The 23590-nt window shown below is 38.5% G+C and overlaps 1 protein-coding gene across 12 annotated transcripts in view; it reads left to right on the plus strand.

Annotated features, from left to right (window-relative positions):
- The window catches only part of Foxp2 (forkhead box P2), a 558155-nt gene that overhangs the window by 487151 nt on the left and 47414 nt on the right, over window positions 1-23590 (plus strand). For 5 of the 12 annotated variants that reach the window (XM_060374220.1, XM_060374219.1, XM_060374218.1 and 2 more), the window contains 3 exons: window positions 7801-7938; window positions 9035-9241; window positions 10790-10967. In XM_060374220.1, the coding sequence (XP_060230203.1) occupies window positions 7801-7938; window positions 9035-9241; window positions 10790-10967 (523 nt within the window). The remainder of the gene's footprint in view (window positions 1-7800; window positions 7939-9034; window positions 9242-10789; window positions 10968-23590) is intronic. The other 7 variants (XM_060374229.1, XM_060374230.1, XM_060374225.1 and 4 more) reach the window with 5 other exon arrangements.

Below are 23590 nucleotides of genomic sequence, written 5' to 3' on the forward strand. Positions count from 1 at the left end.
TTCTTATGTATATCTTGAAAATTCAAGGGACACAGTTTGTATTTAAGTAAAACAAGGCAATACAGAAAGCAACTGTTTGTTGCATAAAATTACAGTTATAATTCTTCCCATTACTATTTGAAATAATGATTTTAAGATACGAGGTTTGTTTTGATACCCCATTAAATGTTCACTATCCACATTTAAACAGTTTCATCTTTTAAATGAGGCACTGAAATGTTTAGTGTTGATGGTTATGCCTGGCAATTCTTGCACTGTCTTTAGTTAAGTTTCTAATTGTTGTAAGGGATCCACAAATAGAATTTAGTATGATTACATGTTTAACAGATGGTAGTTTATTTTTAATAAGTTTCTTAAAATATGGTATCTGTAGGAGTCTTAATTAAGGTGTGTTTTTATAACTCGTGAAGTATCCTTTATATAGCATGAGGCACAAAAATATCGTCTGGAACCTGACAGGGTACAGATGCATGTATTACTGCTGTTTATCCTAATAGCCCCTGAATGTTAAGCAGACGTGAGCAAATCTTTGATCTGCACAAATTAGTAAGATCAGTCACAAAAACGCAGTTGCAGTTGTTGGTACAATAGTCTCAGCAAATCTGCCTCGGTTGTCCTTTTCCTTCACGCCCTCCTCCATTGTGGTTGGCCTCTGTCAGTTAGACAGCCTCATCAGCAACTCCAAGAGCAGTGAGAGCATTCTAATGCTTTGAAATTCTTTGGGAAGTTGCTGGTGTTTCCTCATCAGGATCCAATTTAGAAGGCTTTGTTCCATTCTCGAACTGTGAAGGCAAAGAAAAGCAAGTCCATTTTTTGCCTTCTTTGGGGTGACCTAGAGAGTGAAATCAGTGTATCCAGCAGCAGCAGGGTCTGGGAGAGCACACGTTTTTGTCCAGAAATGCTTCAAAATAACCAGTAAGTTCTTTTCTCTCTAGAAAAAAAAAATCCCCATTGTGAGTCTTTAAAATAGTATTGTCAAAAATATTAACATAGTTATTATTTGAAAATAAATGAAATGCCTTCGGGCAGGCTAAATATTTTGTTGCTCTGCCCTGGCCTGGCTGAAGAGACTCCCAAGCAATGGGTACAGTAAGCGTTTGGAAGAGTCCTGTTCCCACACGTGTGGTTCAGTGGCTGTGCTGCGAGGAATTTCACCATTTCAAAACTATAGTTCACTGTAAAGTGCAAAAAGCTGAGAGACGGCAAAAGCTGAGGTTCTACTGTTCATTTTGTGCAGGTGTTTATGGTGAGACTGTTTCATAAATGCTTATTACCGTTAGCCCTTCTAAGTGTAATTTTCAGAAGAAAAAAAAAATTCTGCAATTCAAGCACCATTCCTCTCTATTCACCACACTTGTCAATCAGTGAGGTGCTGTATCTACAGGAATGGAGGTGTTATACTCTGGCAATTATCATGTCATATACTTGAAAATGTAAATGAATGTGTGTGTAAAATTAAATTTATGGGTTGTCAGCGAAGAATAAGAACCAGGAGAGCAATTACTTCTCTGCTTTCATCTTTTGAGCTCTGATACATCAAGCAGAAAACCATGCAGCTAAATGTTGGAATTAGCATTGTGCAGGTCCTGGAATGAATGGGCTAGTGTCTTTTGCTGCCTTTTCTGGCTCTTTGTTTTGGAGAGCAGTGAAATTAAGATGATTATCATCCATCAATCTATAAGAGTGCCTATGAAAGCATGAAAGGATCTTCCTTCTCATATTTATTTTTGCTTTCTTAGAGAGTTGTCTTTTATCAGGACAGCTTGCTTTTTGTTGAAATTAATATTATTGGGATAATTTTATGAGCTCCATCAAAATCACAATTGTTTTGTTTTTGTTTTGGGTATATTAAAATTCATTTTAAAATTTAAAAGGAAATATTTATGAATGTAGACAAATAAACAGGGTAGTTGTTATAATAGTTCCACAAAAACAGTCTTGCTAATTCTGAGTAAGATGTTAATTTCAGAGACTATGTCTAGCTTGCTGCATAGAGGAGCGAGGAAAGTGGTTTTGTTTATGAATATACCTCTTTAAAAGCAGTTTTGTGTCTGAATATACCTTTTTTTTTTTTAGTGTACACTTTTCTCCTGAATTAACTGAGCACTCGACTATTCTGTGTAATTACTGATGATATTCTGGTTTTTAAAACTTAAAATAAAACCAGGCACTTCAGTTGAAAAGTGTTATTGATTTTGTTTATATTCTGTTCTTATCTGTTTAACCATTAATGATGTGTAGGTTAAGTTTGAAAAAAAAAGAAAAGGAAGAGTAAGTGTAAGAAATGCAGTAACTTGTTTCTGATGATTTGAGGAGTCTAATGAACGACGGTGCAGTTGTTTGAATATGAATGTGCAGGGGGATGGAGTTTGACCTTCAGCTGTGATTTCAGTTCGTCAGGATTAGTCAAGCTAGGCGATCAAGACTGCTAATGCATAATGACTTATAAAATGAAAAATGTGTAGTGACCATGCAAATGTTTCAGCTAATCAAAGAGAGGAACTTTAGCTTTGAGAAGAAAGGAAAACAAGGGCATGTCAAGGCCTAAACCAAAGAAGTATGTAAAATAATCTGAGCAGCTTGATTAGCCAGAGTGAGATTAGAAGTTGCATGTCTGGCCTTTAAACATATGGTATAGAATATTATATATCCTTCATCTGTAATCTCCACAGTGACATGCCTGTATGAGCAGCCTGAGCCCTTCCAATGCTACAAGGCTAAAACCAAGTTAGACAAACTCTGCCTCCTGAAACAAAGTAGCTACATCGCTAAATATTAAAATCCCTGTCTTGAAAATAATGGTGGAAAAGAAGCAGTGGTAAATCGTGACTCAAAGGATGCCCACAGCCTTCGCTGCACTCTGCCGCTCTTTCTGCCGTCCCTGTCACACTTTCCCTGCTGCTAAGAGACGGCATTAAACCTCAATATGCACTGTCCACCCCAGTTCTCCTTAAATACTCCGCTCAGTACTTGATAAAGCTCGTGAATACCACTCAGTTCATTGTCAGTTCTTTTGAATACTACAAAACCAGAAAGCTTTTGGAAAGCTATGATTATGACAGACATTATACCTGCAACCAAGCCTGGAATTTGGACCAGACCTGTCAATTCAGTGCGATCATTTCTTGTGTGACAGTAAACTGCAGGTGTATATCAGGAGAGAACAGAAAGCATTGATCAAAAAGGCAAAAATCAGACATTTCCTACCCTCGTTTGTTATGATGGGAACAGAACTATAATGTGAATCCCCATTTTGCATTGATTGCTCAAGTCGTCACATTTTTTAAAGTGCCAAGGCAGAAGGTCAGGACTTCCTTTGTCTGAATGTCTGAAGCAAACAATAAAGGGCCCGTGAGATAGTGGACAGTGGACACCGTAACCCAGACGTGATGATTTCCACTGTAAATCTCATCTACAAGTTGTGCCTACATTTTCCATCTCACATTTATTAAAGGATTGGACTGACATCATGCTGAAAACCTTTTCAATCACCCACATATAATTGGGATGTTTAATTAAGTGATTCGCTTAATGTGCAAACCCAACACTTGCAGAAATGCTGCTATTAAACCCAGTTGTAATAAGTCACTGTGCTTTTGTCAAACAAATTTTTTGTTCATTTTTATGACTCCTACACTCACTTTTTAGATTGATTTGAAGAGAGACATGGTTTGGCAGTGTGTCTGTCCTACCAACTTCTGATCCTTAAGTGAGGAGTAGAAAGAATTCACATATACAGTTATTATATATGCACTTTTAAGTAACCTAGTTATCACCTACTTATTGGAGAATAAAGCCTACATTTTCATTTTTAACATTTGACTCATCTCAAGACAGCCTCAGAATTTTTCTACTCTCATTTCATTGTCCATAGCTATATCTCTGTGTTCCATTATCTAGTTCTTATTGGTAGATCAAAGCATTAATTCTTGCTTAATTTTCTGGTGACAAAATAAAGATAAGTGGGACTCCATGTTTGGCAGCTCACTGTAAGTTTTAGGTCTTCCAATAAAGTAAATACAAAGTGAGAGAAAAAGGGAAATCTTCTCGGAAAGTTAGGCTGTTTCCTTTCCTTCACTCGTACAACCCACTACGGCACACTTATCAGAGTTACCCTGCCTCTCTGGCAGAAAGTGTCAGGGTCTCCCTCACCTCTGCCACACCTCTAGGGAACTAGATGTCATTGAATAAACTAGTCAGTCACTGCATGCATCAAGTTTTATAGCAAGCAGAAAATACCGTGGTCAGTTTAACACTAAGCTTGAAAAGCTACATGAATTCCTCGAGAGATAGCTATAGCCATGTGTGAATCCAGAACATTTTAAGTCTAATACTGTTTTGAATATTGATAAACAGCATGGCAGTAAGATTTTTACATGCCTGCAAAGAGATCACTCCTGGTGGCAAAAAGCACACCATTGTATAGTAAGTGAACTGAGAGAAATGGAGACATTTGCATTTTTTTTAATTTAATTATTTTCACATAAGGCTACTGGGAAGTCTAAACACAAAATATAATTGATGGTAACAGTTCTTTTGGTTGCTTTATGTGTTGTCTAGTTGGTTGGTTTCATTTTGTGTGTGTGTGTGTGTACATGTATGTGCACACGCTTATATGTGGATTTAGATGATAGTATCAGCTTTCATTAAATGTTGTAAATCCTTCAGACATGGTTTCCTACCTCTGTTCAGAACTTTAAGATGTGTTTGGTACATTTTGAAGAGTAGAGTGTTCAATTAGTTGTGTGTTGGTTGGCTTGTCTTTTAGATGGCGGCATTGCAGAGAAGGCCAGAATGTAATTAAAATGTAAATGCATCTCATACATGTGAACTGCACGTGCAAGCGTGCATGCGTACACGCACACACACACACACACACACACACACATCATCATCATCATCATGGCCATGATGTCGCAGGTACATTTGTGTTGTTCTAGTCCATAAGGAACTCACAAGCCATTAGCAGCTTAAAAATTAAATTACTGTGCACAGAGATAGGACTGACTAAAAATCCTTGGAACCATAAAGATGGCAGACAGTTTACTTTGGCCAAACACTAAGGCAGTCACAATCACACAGAAGTACAAAGTTCTATCCTATTAGTCAGGGGAAACCTGTCTAAGCTTGGGACACTATGGCACACCTACACGTAGAGAATTATTGCCCTGGGAAGTTCACTTGTGGGCATTACGCTCAGGGTACGTTCAGGTAGAGAAATGCAGATATTTAAGTGAAAACAGATAATCAAGTGACTACTGAACAGTAGGAGGGGACTGTTACTCAAGAAGGACAGTAAAGTTTTCAAGGAATGATCACCTTCACGGAAAGTGTGTTTTTGTGCAAAATACCGACATGTGGACATGTATGTTCCATACCAATCTGCCTCCCTCCCTTCCTGCTTTCTTTTCCTTCTATCTTTGCGTTGTCTTCCATGTAATCTATCTACACTGGAACTCTTTGAAATGAAGCTGTGCCGTGCTGTTCTCGGTCCCTGAGTTGCTATCTGATCCTCAGCTCTTTGAAGAGACTATAATCTCAATGATTGTTGGGAAAGGACACACTTTTGTGGCTTGAACTCACCCCTCCCCCACAACCCTTTATTTGAATTCTTCTATTTGTTTATCAAAGAAAAAGTGAAGGAACTGAAAACTTTTAACTTTTTAAATAACAAAAGCTCTCAGAAAGACACAAGGGCAAGCAATTAGTTACTCTTATTTAGAAAGATAGGGTCTAGCTAATGCCTTGAGTTTCTGATCTTTTTTATTTTCCTTAGTCTCCAACTGGCTGACTGTATATCACACTCTCAGGTTGCCACTATGATGCTTTGAGATAATAATCTATATATATGCTCATATATTCTCTAATTCAGAAATATTTTTGGAAAATCACTGAATTATTTTTGGTACATTGCTTCTTTCCCATGACATAAAATCAAATCCAATTAATCTGTATTTCAACTCACCAAGATGGAAAAAATAGAAGATACTTCTATTCTTCAGTATTAAATATAAAAGGGTTTTATTTTGGTTTGTTTGAAATAGAGGAAATTCACCCTGGAATTTTCTTTATTTCCACTTATGACCACTTTTTCATTAATACTTTCTCATTTTTATTGTCAAGTGTCACATTAGAAAGTGTGAACCACATTCGAAATTACTATTAAAATAAATTGTGAACTGTGCCTATTAATCATTTTCTGTTTTCGAAGACACATTGTCCCATAAATATGTTCTAAAACATTTATATATAAATACTAGCTTTCATTTACAGTAAAAACAAGTTTTGTTTTGTTTTGTTTTGTTTTTTTCCTTTCTGGGAGACAAAGTGAGTATTTTCTCGGAGGATTTGTCTTGGCCAGCCGACACATTGTTTGACTGTGAGCTGCTTGGTGCAGAGGTAGGTCTTCAGTCAAGCAACCAGCACTGCTCAGACCTGCACCATTGAGGCTCAAGATTTTCCTGGGCTTCTCTGTATCCTGCTCTTGCTTCTCTCTCTCTCTCTCTCTCTCTCTCTCCTCTCTCATGTTACCCCAATGCTTTTCCTCATAATCTTCCTTCTTTTTCCTCTCTATCTTCCTCTGCCTCCCATATTCACCTTTATTGCTTTTGTCCTCAGAAACTTTTAGAATAGAAGTGAGAAGGGTTTTTTTTCTTTTTTAATTAATTTATTTTTTATTAATTACAATTTATTCATTTTGTATCCCAGCTGTAGCTCCCTCCCTCGTCCCTGCCCATGCCCCTCTCCAAGTTCACTGATAGGGGAAGTCCTCCTCCCCTTCCATCAGGGGTCTTCCCTGAGACTGATACTCCAACTAAGGACCATGCATGAAGATAACCTAGAACCCCTGCACAGATGTGGCCCATGGCAGCCCAGTTTCCAAGTGGGTTCCTGTTCCAAGGGGAACAGGGACTGTCTCTGATATAAACTCGGTGGCTGGCTCTTTGATCACCTCTCTCTGATGGCGGAGCGGCCTTGCCAGGCCACCGAGGAAGACAATGCAGCCAGTCCTGATGAGAAGAAATTTTAAACAAAATGTTTTGATGGTTGTTTTTGTTATAAATCTAATGGAGAATCTCTGAGAAATCTTCAGATTTCTGGACTTTCTGGTATAAGTTAGGTGCTTGTAAGAAGAAAATGTTTAAGGAAGAAACTATACTGCTAGTCTGTCTTCTCGTGAACCAGTCTCTTATGTTTGCACGCACATGTCACGGCACTCATATGGAATACAAGGATAACTTGTGAGAGCTAGCTCTTTCTGTCATGTCAATTCTAGAAAATACTTTGTTGGTCTGAGAAGCCAGCAACTTTACCTACTCAGCCAATTCACTCAGTGTATGTGTTTTTAACTACTATAAATATGTATATAATTATACAATGCTTTGTACAACTATAAATATTAGTTATTTGTATGCATATTTTTAATTATTTAACTTTTTATTTTAACAATGTTTAAAACATTCTGAAAGGTTTTCAGTTACAACAGTGAGATGTTGAAAAGATGCTCAGTGATGAGCTTCTGAGGGTGCTGCCATGAAACTTTTTATTTTCAGCTGTATTACCGAAAGTTCCAACACCTCTGTACAAGTACCTTTGAAATACAGAACTTGAACTCGCAGCCTGGTGAGCACTGATGCCCCTGGAAAACTATTTTCAAAGTAATACAAAGTCATAACAACACAAAACATGTATCACTGGAGGGCCACAGGTGCTGAGTAACTTGAAAACAGTGTCATACAGTCGTGCTAAGATGAGCAGATTGTGAATCGTGACCTCCTTGTCCTTTTCTCTCCATGCAAGGTGCCTGTGTCCGTGGCCATGATGACTCCCCAGGTGATCACCCCTCAGCAGATGCAGCAGATCCTCCAGCAGCAGGTCCTGTCCCCTCAGCAGCTCCAGGCCCTCCTCCAACAGCAGCAGGCAGTGATGCTGCAGCAGGTAATGTGGGTTACCTGCTTTGGTGTTCTGGTCCAGCCCAAGGGGCCACGCTCTGCTGGTAGCAGGCTTAGTCGGACAGTGTGGCCTCCACTTACGAAAGCGATCCGTCTGCACCTTAGAAAAGAAATGCCACACTGTAATTGCAGAGCTACATACGAGCATTTCAGTTAATCATTCTCTTTGAATGTACTGGAGTCTAGAACAAGAGCAGAGAGAAGACAGGAGAATCAATATTTGAATATTCGGATTCTTAGGTTCCTTTACTTTTAGATTTGCCAAGGAGTATACCAAGATACCACATAATTGTTGTTGGTTTCTTTTAAAAATCCATTAACACTTTAGCACCCAACTTTAGTTCCAATAAATAGAAAAAATGCCACTTTGCAGACAGCGCATGCCAAAAGCAGCACCCCAAGCTTTCTCTTCCAAGGTATAGTCATCATTTATGAAAAAAAAAAGGATCTGCTTATTAGAATAAAATCAGGCAGGTAAATAGCATTATCAATATCATGACAGTGTTGTGGTAATGCCCACAGTAAACCTACTGTTCAGCTCGTGGAAGGCTTGAGTCTCTATAAAGGGACTCAAAATGTGATACTTCTTTTCCATGGTGGAAATAATGTGTATTACTAGATGTCTTCCTTCCTTCGTTTGCTATTGCCTCTGATTGTGACATAGATTTCGAGCAAATGCTGTACTACACCTCTGGAAGATTAAGCTATTTTCTGGGGAGACTGTAACATCCCACTTTGGTGGCACTTATGCTTGATTCCTCGAAGGGGTAAAGCACAGGTGGCCCTAGGTCGTCATAGGGGCTTCAGATGTGGTCATTTAGAGTATTCACCTTGCCTCTGGCCTTTAGAATATGGATTTTTCTATGCCACTTTGTTCAGGATTTGTTTGGATTCTGGATTTGAAATTTTCAGAGCTGCCTTAGGGAGAAAAGTAGGTAGCGCTGTCCCTTTAAATCCGATGTTTTGTTTATGTTTTTGTTTTGTTTTGTGAGGTGAATCTTAATGGCTCCTCTACCCTGTGTCAGTCTAGAAGAGTTTAGGACATTTATAATACATGAAACTTTTGCCTTTATTTATTAAAGTCAAAATGGTTTATTCAGCAACAACTACAAGAGTTTTACAAGAAACAGCAAGAGCAGTTACATCTTCAGCTTTTGCAGCAGCAGCAACAGCAGCAGCAGCAACAGCAGCAGCAACAGCAGCAGCAGCAGCAGCAGCAGCAACAGCAGCAGCAGCAACAACAGCAGCAGCAGCAACAGCAGCAGCATCCTGGAAAGCAAGCAAAAGAGGTAGGATCTAGTTATCTCATTGATATATAATAGCATGGGGTTGAGAAGGCGCTTTGAGAGGCGAGGATAGTCTCAGATCTCCCTATAACAAGGCTCTTGCTGTCAAAGATGCAGTGTTCTATATTTTCACTGAGCCTAATAACAGTGACAGCGAGACTCTCATGCTCTCCTCTTTTGTAGCATGGGACTTGAGAGTCACAGTCCTTGGCTGGCTGTCTTCTAATGTTCACTAATGAATCACAGTGTACAAAGAGCAAGCTGTGGGCTGGACAGAGTACTGATTATCTTGTATTCACCGACAATCCAAGTTGGTGAGGGAACCTTATTTTTCTCAGTCATACAGCTCAGAGAACATGCATGCAAATTTAGCCCATTGTTGGGGGCGGGGGCAGGGAGACTAAGAGAAAAAACTGGTTGAGCACAGATTTCAAAGTCACAGGCCCCTGATTAATGAACTGCTAGGGTAGGTTTGGAGTGGCGAGTAGAAAGTTACCGTTTGATATGCTCATAAATCAAACTGACAAGCTGGCTTCTCAGGCCTAGCTTGCACTTGTCAGCAAACTGCATCAAATATAAACATAATACAAACAAAACATGTTGAAGTAGTTAAATTGATCAGCAGGTATCAGGGCTGTTGTCTTCAAGCTGCCCATTATGCAAACGTACAGGAAACAGTTTTGACCTCCTGAGGTTTTGTTTCTGTTTGGATTTGTGAATAGAATTTCAGACAGCCATCAACTACAGAATAGAAATTGCTCCCTTATTTCTCAGAGGCTTTGGGCAATCCACATGACTTACTCCATTATGCAGTCTGTTTTCCAGTGAGCGCATCACAAGTTTTTCTTTTCCCCAAACTAAAAAGGAAAGGTCTTCCACACAGCTTGTCTTCCTCTCAAGTGTGACTGCCATCTCCTACCCTCCCGAGTCCAAAGAACTCTGGTTTGTCTTGTAATGCCTCACAAAACTGGAACTTAGACTTTTCTTTATAATAAGGGCATTTTTTTTTTTGCCTTTCACATAATTCCAAGTTTAATGTATTTAAAAAAAAAAGGGAACTGAGGAGGAGAGTGAGAGAGCTAATGTGCCTGTCCTGTGAGCTCCATCCAAGTTTACTAATAGATCACTAGAGACCTCATCCATGGGCCTCCACACAACAAACATACTCAGTTGGGGAAAAAGTGAGAGTATTGTGGAAGTTGAGCATGTCTATAAAGTGTTATTTATTACTTTGGTCTAAATAAACTTAAAATCATCTATGATGAACCTGTTTCGAAATATCTGAACCTTTGTTAGATCCTTTCTGTAAACCTTGCTCGGTACCATTAGCACAACTACCTTGGTTCCCAGATGTTGCTTAGATCCAAAGACCCAAAGACGCAGGTAGCTGAATACCTAGAAGCTGCCCCCGTTCTGCCTCAGGGCTCGGCCCATGGGATGATGAAGAGCACATCAGGGCAAGGACAGGAGCACGCCTGTCTGTGTGTGAGGGTGGTTTCTGTGCACCTTGTTCTTTGCTGTTGACTGGGTCGGCTTTTCTGGCACCCACAGCAGCAGCAGCAGCAGCAGCAGCAGCAGCAGTTGGCCGCTCAGCAGCTTGTCTTCCAGCAGCAGCTTCTCCAAATGCAGCAACTGCAGCAGCAGCAGCATCTGCTCAGCCTTCAGCGTCAGGGCCTCATCTCCATCCCACCCGGCCAAGCGGCCCTTCCTGTCCAGTCGCTGCCTCAAGGTATAGAGGACACGCTGCAAATCCTTCATTTCTGCTCTTGCGCTTTCTACCATTTCATGCTTTTGTGGATATGCCTTCTACCTGTAGGTATTTTGGTTTATGTCGGTCAAGTTGATCACAGAAGCATGACTGCTGCCATGGTCACCTGACCCACTTGCTCTAGTCTGAGAAGTTCTACCACACACTGCTTTCAAATGTTTAGTAAAACTATCTCAAGCATTTTGTTAAACGTTAAATCTATGTCAGTTAGTCTCATAGGCACGCATAACGTACAAGGCAATACAATTCAGGCATGACTGACTACATAGGAGGATTTGTAGAAAAATGGATGGCTTAGGAAAAGCAGCAGGACTCCGTTTACCATGAGCTGATAACGAGTTTTGGACAACTGATGGAAACACAGATCCCTCCTCTCGGCACTCTAATCACAAACAGTAGATAGGCTCTGTGACTCTATAGAGCAAACACAAACTCTGTGGTATGGGGAAACTCAGCCTATGTCGTGGGATTACAGTACTAGCATTTCCCAATGCTGTTGACCGTATTCTATATAGGAAAAGGCCTGAGGGTACTCTCATATAGCTGTATTTGTGCACTATTCTCAAGCTTGGTAAAGAAGTTTAGGGAAGATAAAAACTAGTGGCGAAAGGTCTCAATTAAGGTAGAAGTTAAGGACTATTAATCTTTGTGAATGGACATTCTAATTTGCATTTGGATTTTGTGGTGATGAAGTTCATTTATACAAGTGAAGTTTAATTCACGTTCATTGTATCTATTATGGATGACTTTATCCTACGCTAGTGTTTGCCACACATTTTGCTGACTCTGTCAAACACACAAGAACAGCAAGAACAATTTAATATAAAAATTGAAGTTAGACAAGCAAAATCCAATATTTACACTGCATATGACCATTGTTTGATGGCCAATAAAATTAGTAATATTATAATGGACATTTTGTTTTATTTATGATATTAATAATATTACAATGGATATTTTGTTTTATCTGTCATAGCTTCCCCCAGATTTTTCTCTTTCATTTAACTTGAGCTCTTCTAATTCATTTGTATGGAACATTTCTAGGAAATCCAGAAAGGCAAATATATTTATTGAAAGAAAGCTTGGGCATAAACCCACTTTTCATACTTATTCCAGAAAGAAATGGAATAAACTTCAATATCACCTCAGAAATGAACATTCCATTCATGAATTATGGTTCTTTAGAAAAATAAGTGAGATCGGTGGAAAAATGAAGAAGTAAGATTTTCAAAAGACATTTAGAAATTAATCCAATGTAATCGTGGATTTTCTTGATAAAAACTATTTGTTGACCATACCCAAATAGAACCAATAAATTGATCTCATTGTTTTTTTTTTAATTTAGTAAAAGTTAAGCAAATCTCCATTTAGAATTTCCTCAAAGGTAAATCATGATTTCGCATAATTTTATTGAAATACTGTCTTTCAGATTCTTTGAGAAAGTTTAAATCTCTTAGTTTAATAATTTTTCAACTTCATTCTTCCAACTCAAGCAAAATTTTTGTCAAGGACGGCACTTTATTATCGAGTAACCATTTCAGCCATTTTCAAATGAAAATTTCTTATTTCTGAGCTGGTTTCATATAGAATTAACTTTTGCTACTTTTCCCATTTAATTTTCACAGGACGTATGAAAACTGAAATGCACATAACGGAGAAATTTTGGAAAATAAAGATTCTAAAATCGCAGCTTAGTTTGTGCAGAAAATGTACTCACTTGCTTTGTTTTGGCTGAGAAGGGGTCTCACTCTGTGGCCCGTGGCAGCCTGGGATTCATTAGGTAGCACAGACCCAACCTCATGGGCAATCCTTCTGGCTCTGCCTTGCAAGGCTGAGGTAGAAGGATAAGCAATCACATATGTCTAGAGAGTTTATACTTAAGAAAAAACACGAGGCCACAAACATATTTTTCACTACTGATGGAGAAATAATGAAGCTGAAGGAGCGCAGGCGGGAGCCTCTGTGGTGCTGGGACCGTTGCTCTTGATGTCGCCGCATCACGAACAGGAACTGCAATCATCATCACGTTTTCACTCATTATCAAACGTGAAATTATACCATTTTGAGACCCATCCTCCAAAACACAGCCTGAATTTGTTTAATATCAACAAGCCACAGGAAACGAACACTCTGCTTTCCTTGAAACTGTGGGTCTCATGACCTAGGATTCTATCCATGGAGTCAGCCAATAGTGAATCAAACTTATTGGGATAAAAATGGCGTAAAATATAGTCTATTTGCTATTTGCCCCTGAAAGTATAGACTAACAACTATTTGTATAGCATTAACATGACATTAAATGTTACTACATATATAGTGAGAGAGTCAGGGAGAGTGAGAGACAGACAGACAGGGATAGACAGAGAAAAAGAACGAGAAGGAAGGAGGGAGGAAGAGAGAGAACTGTAACTCCAGCATGACAGATTTTGGTGTCTTCAGGGTATTCATTCTAAGGGACAACTGTGATATTATATTACTATCCTGGAATCCTAAATTCATAGTGAGGAAAGGTAAGAAAACAATTGTTGGAAAAGCCCCAAGCCATCTGTCTCAGCTACTCTTTTGTTTATATAAAGTGATTTTAAATACTTTTACTATCAGTTTTTCAGTTCACCTTGCCTGAGCTTTGGTTTGTTGATTGATTGGCCATGAATAATAATCACATGAAAACCAAATGGGATTACCGTACAATGATGTATGAAGTTCTCTTTATGTCTTCAAAAATATAACATAATTAATTTAACTCTATGATTGATCACAACTTCCTCTGGCTGCTTTAAATTGTAACTTCTGAAACTATTTAAATGTATATAAATATCAGAAATAACATTCAATAATTTTGTCGGGATAGACTTGTAGAACTTTTTCTCTAAAGTTATACAACATTTTTCTACATTTTAACATGAACTCTTTTAAATTTTAATTAATCACTTATGTCATAAAATACTATTATACTACTGGATTTTAATATAAAATTAGTATCAGATTAACATCTCTAAATGCATACATAGTTTGTATTTAGAGGGAGTCACAAAAGGTAACAGAAATCAAATAAAAATAATAAATTTGTGAATCAGTCTCAATTATACCGGTTATAAAGATACTGAACATACGAATAGTATGTGTCTAAATGAGTAATTTCATTCAGCAGTGTTGTGTTATGAACTGGTGCCATGGTCTACTCATTAGCAGGAAGAAATTGTGCAGGTATTTTACAATTTTGTTTTGCTTTGTTTGTTTGTTTGTTTGAGACAGGGTTTCTCTGTGTAGTCCTGGCTGACCTGCAACTTACTCTGTAGACCAGGCTGGCCTTGAACTCAGAGATCCACCTGCCTCTTCCTCTCGTGTGCTAGGATTAAAGGCATACGCCACCTTTCTCCACTTACTTTACTTTTATTTTTTTAATTTATAAAAGCTTTAAAGCACAGTAACTGGGCAGATATCAACCCTCCAAGCTATTTTGCTATTTCCCAGCCACACACCCCAAGTTACCTGCCGTAATTATTCCTGCCTGGGCTGCTTCTGTTTTAACAGGCCAGCCCTCACAGTCACATGCGCATGGTCCATACTTCTCGTGACTTCCTTAATAATGGGTTTTTCACATCAGATTAGATAAACTTTCAGAATATATTCACAGGTTGACGATGACTTTATTGAAAATTTAGTTTTCCCTGCTTTCAGTAATTTGAAGTTAGCTGTATTCAAAATAATAGTAAATAGAGAATTCTAGAAAGAGTTAGTGACTTTTAAATTGTTCAGCATGACATTTCTCACTATGCCGCTTCTATAGGCGAACCATTCCTCTGTCAAGCATACCTACACAGAGTCCATATTGGGCATGCTCCTCATCCCTTATTCACTTAGCATCCTCAGTACTAAATTTTTGTTGTTGTTGTTGTGGGATCTTAGTACTTGTGCTTTCTGTAACCTTATTTTAATCATTGATGACTTAACACACAGAGAAGTGATGGTTTTCACTCATGTGGCAAGGGGAAGCTGCAAATTCTATAAGTAAAAAAAGCTGAAACGTGTCCTAATAAGTGGTAAAAATCATATTGTAAAGTTGCTAAGACTTACTATGAAAATGAATGTTCTGTCTATAAAACTCTGATAGGTCATTTTCCTATCACAGCTTGAACTGCAAAACTCACAGCAATAGTGAGTGATAAGTGCATAGTTAAGGTGAGAAAGGCATCAAATTATAGGTTTGGGTCCCAGCCACAGTTTCGAACATGTACTGGGAGTCTTGAAATGTATCACTACTGTATATCGACAGAAATGTTCGGGGAAATTTTTTTTCACTGAATTTCATATAGTTTATAAATATGTAAGTTATTTAAGATGTAAGATTTCAATTAACAATCTGAACAATCGAACACAGAATGCTGGGTGTTAGACAACAGTTTTGATATAGCGCCTGGTAGCACTAGGTAGCTTAGAATAAGTGAGCGGTTGGAAAGTGAAGAAAATGAGATCTTTTGAAATAAAATGTAATAATGACTTTATGCTGAGATAGGAATGTGCTTAAGATAGTATGTGGCTCAGTTTTCAGCCAAGGTCAGCTGTTTGACATGCCTGCTTCACCACTCTTAGGATCCTGGATCATTTGCTTAATCAGTGTTTATGGGCTTTTCAGGTCACGATCGAATGTAATCAAGGTTTAAAAATGACAGCAATAGAAAAAAAAATATAAGCAGTATACACTATGCAGAATTATTAGTCAAATACCAGAATGGTTTTTATTGGGAGCTTAATATGCTGAAATTATTTCAAATAGTTAAAATTTAAATGTGTCTGTGTTTGTTCAAGAATAAACTTTGCCATGATAGCACACTGTTTTATTCCAAGCACTCATGAAACAGAGACAGGTGGATCTCTGTGAGTTGAAACTTGGCCTACTACATTGTGACTTCTAGACCAGAACTTCATAATTTGAGCCTGTCTCAAAAAGAAAGAAAGAAAGAAAAGAAGAAAGAAAGAAAGAAAGAAAGAAAGAAAGAAAGAAAGAAAGAAAGAAAGAAAGAAAGAAAGAAGGAAGGAAAGGAAGAAGGAAGGAAGGAAGGAAGGAAGGAAGGAAGGAAGGAAGGAAGGAAGGAGAAAAAGCTTGCTTGCAAATTTTGTTTATTTTATTCATAGAAAATATCTTCTAAATAATTAAGTGCATAGAGCACTGGCTATATTTAATTTTGAAAATGTAAATAAGAAAGACTGAGATTAAATTATATAATATTTGAGCAGCTGTAGAATTGGTTAGAGAACTAGCATTGCTACATCAAAATGGAAAAATAGATTTATATGTTTGATTAGTAGGCTTTGATGTGAAGATTGAAAATCTCAACTGAAATACTCAAAAATAGTTTCATACTTTAAGAAATATAGTCTTAAGATACAAGTAGAAAAATTATCAATTATAACTTCCTCTTTTTCTCTCTAAAAACAGAGGGGATACCTGTATCCTTTGGTAGAGATACCTGTCTTTTGTCTTAATCTTAAGTAAACACCTATATTTAGCTCTTGTGGTTTGACATTTGGACAAAGTGAGTAATGGATGCAGCTCTGATCACACACACACACACACACACACACACACACACGTGTGAAAGATGAGTTTTACATTAGTGGGTGGTTTTCATATACATAACACTGTATTTTGTTTGGCTGACTCTAAGCAAGCACATGGATCTGTGCAAGATGATGCAGACATTTGATCTGTTTGCTAAGGGAGAACATCGTAAGTAAGAGGACAGGGCTGCTGGAGAGACTGCTGGAGACTCCTCTCATACAGTCTTCTCATTATGGTCATGTGGAAGGTACAGCCAAGCCTGGTGCCACACTCCTTTAGTCCCAGCACTAGGGAGGCAGAGGCAGGCAGATCTCTCTACAGAGTGGGTTCCAGGGCAGCCAGATCTACACCAAGAAACATTGTCTTGAGAAAAAAAAAGTGGAAAGAACATAGAAATGTATCAGTTCAAAATGTTGATGTCAACTTGTCTTTTTTGTTTGTTTGTTTGTTTGGTTGGTTGGTTGATTTTGGATTTTTTGAGACAAGGTTTCTCTGTGTGGCTCTGGCTGTCCTGAATCCCTCTTCGTAGACCAGGCTTGCCTCTAACTCACACAGATCCACCTGTCGCTGCCACCCGAGTGCTGGGATTAAAGGTGTGTGCCACACCACTCCCTGTCAACTTGTCATAATACGTTATGAATCATAAAAAATGTTTCTACCAAACTTTTCTTGTTTTGTGCAACTCTAGTCCTTTGCAAAGTAACATCAAATAACATTTCATTAGTTAGGTATTCATAGCAGACTTACACTAAATCATAATGTATGAAAGTATGTTTTTGTGTGTTGGCATGTGTGTACATATACATGCTTTATGTCTTTGTATGTCAATGTGAGTGCAAGTGTGATGTTCGTGTGTGTCTGTGCACAGCGTATACATGAACATGAGGGCTGTGGGGCTATATCTAGTGTCTTTATTACTTTCTCTTTTCCTTATTTTTTTTAAACAGGGTCTCTCACTAAACATAGAGCTAACTGATTCTGCTCGGGTCACTGTCTAGTGAGGTTCAGGGATCTACCTAGTTTAGTCTGACCTTCTGATGCTGTGGCTATACATAAGCAGTGCACCGCCATACCCAGCTGTGTGCATGCATGTGTCTCTGTGTGCCTGTGTACTGTGTGCATATGTGTGTGGGTGTTTACACCCATATGCACACTTGAAGAGATGGACATCAAGTTCTGTGCATTATCATTCTCTGGAATATTCCCTTGAGAATGATCTGTTGCTGAACTGGGAGCCATGCTAGTGACCAGCAAGCTCTTGACATCCTCCTGTCTCTACCTCCCACTCACTGGGATTATAGACAGGTGTAACCACACTGACCTTTGATGGTGCTGGGAGTTGAACTCAGGTCCTTATGCTTACACAGCAAGCACCCATACGTTATCCACTAAGCTATCATCAGAGCCTATAACTCAATATTTTTTACATAGGAATTTGGAATAAAAACTCTAATCCTCCTGCTCATATGGCATGCACTTTATCAATCGAGGCATCTCCCTAGTCCCTACAAAGTTAGTTAGCATTATAAAATTATTTCCTGAACATAGAAGAAAAGATATTAAAGAGTCATTTATTTGAATATAAAAAGTATAAATGTAATTTTTAATTCAAGGACAACCACTGAAAATTGTGTGTCTACTACTAGGGTATAAAATCTATGCACAAATTATCAGATTGTGATTAACTCCTAGCACAATTCTTGGCACCTTGTATCTTCTCCATAAGCTCAGAATGAAGGATCGAAGGATTGTCATTAAATTGTTTTTTCTGCTACTTGACCTGCCCCTCACTTAGTGATTCACCTTTGTACTGACTGGAATCTTGAGGAAACCTTTCCCCAACATTTATTTATATGACTGGCAGTGACCAAGAACCAAGTTCAAGCCACCATTTCGAAGGGAAGAGCTCTTTCCAAGGCTCTGTTGCCATGGCCTTTTAAAGATAGCCAGTTAGGAGAGGTTTGCAGAACTTATTTGCATTCTGCCATAGGTTCAGAGAAACTGAAAAATCTTTTTTTAAGATAAAATAACTATTAGTCTTTATTATTCTAATCGCTGCTCCCTAGAATATGTTTGCCAACATATTAATGTTCTAGCAAAATTGAAAATCATGTGGGAGATGATGTGAAAATGAGAGGACCCCCCCCGCCACGCACACACACTTTGCACCAGATCCGCAGTCACTTAACCATCAGTGTTATTTCTAACCATTCCTAAAAACTAGTAAACTTGGTTTGAAGTGCTGCGTATTAATTTCCTTCAGATGTTCTTAGAGCAGCGAGTGCAGAGAACGGCATGCCCTTGTGTTACCTGTTACAGTGGGAGATGAATTGCAGGAGGCATGTTTTAGCCGAAGAAGGGCTCTACAAAAGGGTGATCAGTTTAGAACAGGCATGATTTGAAAGATCTGGCAAGCTCACATGGTAATAGAAAACCTGTGTTTGGGGACATAGCCTACGGATCAGTTATAGAGGCTACTGACCAGTTATAACTTTTAAGCCTTTACCTGATATTGAATGCTAATATAAATTAATATAATTTCAGAAGTTTATAATTTTTCTCAAATATTTTCATAAAACTTTGAGATTAAAAAGAAATGAGTCCAGTTTTTGTTGTTTCTTGACATTTCAAAATTGTTTCACTGAGAATATGAACCTCACATTACAGGTCTATGCCAGGTTGGAAGACTGTGAACCAAAGAATGCCATCTACAGAACTTTAGGTTACAGATGGAGAAAATAACCTTAAGGCTTCCAAACTCATAATAATAATCATAGTTTTTGTGCCTGTGAAAAAGAATTGGAGCAATTCTTAGCTGGAACAATTTTGTCTTAAAGGCAAGGCAATAGTTTCTCTGTTGAAATTCAGCCTCAGCCCCCGGGGTGGTCTGGACTCTGGAATCACAGTGAAACTTGAATCTGAATCCTGCTTCCACTGAATCCTGCGTTTCACTGCTCTGATCTGTGGACAGCATGTGGGGCTGTTTAAATACCCTGCGACAATGATAACGCGCCCGTTCACTGACTAACCACCATTTCTTCTTGTATTACTCTGTGCCACTTCTCTCTAATAATAAAAAAAAAAAAACCATAGTTTTCTACATTTAAATAAGAAACAATGCTTTAATGGTAAGCAGAGTAGTCATCAAATCTTTCTGAGGTCCTAGTGAGGGCCACACTTGTCACCTTTTTATGTCATGAGGATATCTCTGAGTTCTGTAAAGATGGATAGTGCTATGAAAGCCATCCAAAAGGCCAGTGAGAACTTACATTAACCAAGTTATGAACAGAGCCTATAAACTAAATATCGATAACATCATTAACTACTATAGTCTTTCAAAGTATTGTCATTGGTAAGTATATCAGGTGTTACTAGTGACTGGAAGTACATTAGCATTCACTAGTACTCTGTAACTCTCCAGACACTGATCTTACATGTAGAATGCTTGTACATAAGATCTTCTTTAAAGGCAAAATCAGACTTCAATGTGACAATCAAGAGGTCTTCAAGAATTGTATTATTCCATTGCAAAGAGATTAACAGTAATTGCTGAACACATACCAGGCTCTGTTCAAGGCACTGGGACATGACAGGAAAAGAAAAACCTGATCTTGTTTATAAAACAAACTTTAATAGAGTGACCCTGTGGTAATGAGAACGGGTGAGAGAGAGGAAGCATCAGTAGGAGAGACAGAGAGACATAGCCCCTTTGACAGACCTGTCTTTGCATAATTTCATAAGCTAAATTAATATTCTTTCAGTAAAAGTAGTTTCAGTAGTCAGGAAATGATGGAAGACAGAGGAGAGTATTGGTCACTACTCTAGCCAAAGACGACTTGGAGGGGTGATAAGTGAAGGGAAGGAGAAAATGTTGGGAAGGCTCCCAGGAAGAATAGCTATGGCTTGGGAATAGTCAGAGCAGAGGCCAGAACAGAAGTAAAGCACTGCAGAAGGACCAGATAGCTACAGCGTGAAGAAGTTTGGAGAGGGTGATAGCTGCGGTCAGGCAAGAGAAAGAACAAAACAAAGTACTGCAGGGTCACAGTGAGGTAGATCTGTTTGTTTGTTTTGTCTTTTGTTTACTTGGTTTTTGCTTTCTGCTAAGTGTTCAAAAACATTCCTGGGGGCTTTGCCTGAGAGTGGACATGACATAATTTTTCTTGAAATAGATCATTTGTATCTGCCATATGAAGAGTAAATTGATATAACATCAAGTCAGGTGAATGTGGGAAGAGACCATGAGGTTCTTGCAGCAGTCCAGGCTACAGTTAGGAGATGCGAGAGGGAGGCAGCAGTGTGGGGTACAGGCTTCTGGGGATCTGCTGTTAGGACACCTACACACTCAGACAGGCCATAAAAACTTATGGTCAGAAAGGTTCATGATTCCAAGTCATTGCTACCATTAAAGCAACAGTTAATGATGTATACGAAACAGTTTCCTCTACAGCGGAGAAGACATATCCCATTAAAAAAACACTTTTTTACCAGAAAAAAAAAGTTGTTTCAAAATAAGTTATTTTTAATTTAAATTTATTTTTTATACTTTATTCACTTTACATCCCAATTGTAGCCAATTTACATCTCCTCCAAAGCACATACCCCACACTCTTCCCCCTACTCCTCTCCTTTATTTCTCAGAAAAGGGGAGCTCTCTTCCCCTACCATCTGACCCTAACCTATCAAGTCTCAATAGGGCTGCCTGCAACTTCTTCCTCTGTGGCCTGGCAGTGGACCTTCAACTAGGAGGAAGTGATCAAAGAGCAGTTAACAGAGTCCATGTCAGAGACAGTCCCTGCTCCCCTTACTAGGGAACCCACATGAAGATTGAGCTGCATATGGGCTACATCTGTGCAGGGGGTCTAGGTCCTCTTCTTTCATGGTCTAGCTGTACCACTCCTGGGCATATATCTGAAACATGTGCAACCATACAACAAGGATATTTGCTTAACTATGTTCATAGCATCTTTATTCATAATAGTCAGAATCTAGAAACAACCCAGATGTCCCTCAACTGAAGAAAGGATACAGAAATTGTGGTACATTTACACAATGGAATACTACTCAGCTATTAAGAACAAGAAAATCATGAAATTTTCAGGCAAATGGATGGATCTAGAAGAGATCATCCTGAGTGAGGTAACCCAGAAGCAAAAAGACACACATGGTATATACGCAGTTATAAGCGGATATTAGCCATATAATATAGGATAAACATACCAAAATCTATAGTTATAAAGAAACAAAACAACAAGGAGGACCCTAGGGAAGAGGCTTAATCCTCACTCAGAAGGGCAAACAGGATAGACATCAGAAGTAGGAGAAAACAGGGAAAAGGACAGGAGACTTCCACAGAGGACGCTGAAAGACTCTACCCAGCATGGTAACGAAGCAGTTGCTGAGACTCAAAATAAGTTTTATAAGCCAAATATCCTGTCTTTCCTATGATCTCAGATTGTTCCTTAAAATATTAAGGATCCAGAATTACCAAATTGATATCTTTGGCTAAACTAGTAATATCTGAAACTGTCATATGCATAGCAATTTAGTTAACTATTGCGAGGCATAATTTGGCAAGAAGTTACAACAGGGCCAGTGAAAATTCTATCTACTGGGTGCTTATCACTATCTGTAAACCAGTGGCTTCAGGCACAAGGGAAAAAGGAAGGGCGCTCAACCCCCTCCCTTACATCCTCTATTATTTTGCCCTAGTATTCTTTCCTGCTCCAGGAAGCCCTTCTCTGCACATTCCTTGATAAACGGCCATCACCACAGCCACTGGGGTCGCTGCGCTTTGGTTGGGGTGCCGGTTGATCCATGTACCTCAAGATCACATTAGGAGGGAAACCGTGCAGTATTGCAGAGCACAGAGTTTGCAGGTACAGGCTTTGGAAGGTGAGCCTTGTAGAGTCCGAGTCCTGCCCTCCAGTGCGCCTCGCTGAACTCACAAACGGTGTACAACCGCTACAGCTTCAGAATACACTACGTGATCAGTATATGACAGTGATTAAAAGTACAGCTTCACTTCTGCTAGCGTTTTATTTGGTCACTTCGATGTTTTTTTTTGTAATAAACTATTTTAAGAGCAAACACATTCAAGTCAGTCTGCCTAGATTTTATTTATTTATTTATTTATTTATTATTTTGCCAGAACTATTTTAATACATTATAGTTTTCCCTCCCTCAAATGCCCCCAATTCCTCCATCCTCTTTCCCCCATCCAGATCCACAACCTTTCTGACCCTAGTTAGAAAACAAACAATCATCTAAGGATTAATAATAAAATAAAATAAAGTAGTATAAAACAAAAAGACATCAGATTGGAGCAAAACAAACAGATGACAAAGAGCCAAAGAAAAAGTACAAGAAGCACGTATAGTTGCACACACACATTTGTACACACAGGAATACCATAAAAACAAAACTGGAATCCATAATATATGGCACATTAAAAAAATGCCCTGACACAGTTTTATGACATAAAGAACCCTCAGTGATGCCACTGAGTTCGTTTTGAGCTAGCCATATACTCCTGGGCGTGGGGTCTGCCTTAACAACACTTTTTTTCCCCTGAGAGTCCCTTGGAGAAAACTAATTTTTCATTTGGAAATGGTCATCAGCTAGAGATAACATTTGGGTTGCTTAGAAATGAGTGGCCTAAATTTAAATTGCAATTTTAATGTGCTTAACTCTGTGACCACAGACCATGTATATAAGCACTTTTTTTGTGTGTGAACAACCATCATATAAGATATTCAAAATATCTCTTCAAAATAATAGTCAAAAATCAAAAGAGCATACCAAGCTTTTCTATTTCCACTGTTGTTTACCAGGTAAACATAAATAATCTGAACCAGGAAATTGTTTAAAGTGAGCAGTTGAAGTGTTTTTTTTTTTGGGGGGGGTCTTTATTTTTTTTTTAAATCAACTGGTAATAACTGAAGAAGAGATTTAGATATTATATACTTAAATGAATCATTTAGGTAATCAGATTGGTTTTTTTAGGACCTAAATTGAAATTCAG

Source organism: Meriones unguiculatus, chromosome 21 (assembly GCF_030254825.1).
Source record: "Meriones unguiculatus strain TT.TT164.6M chromosome 21, Bangor_MerUng_6.1, whole genome shotgun sequence".
NCBI classification, from domain to species: Eukaryota; Metazoa; Chordata; class Mammalia; order Rodentia; family Muridae; genus Meriones; species Meriones unguiculatus.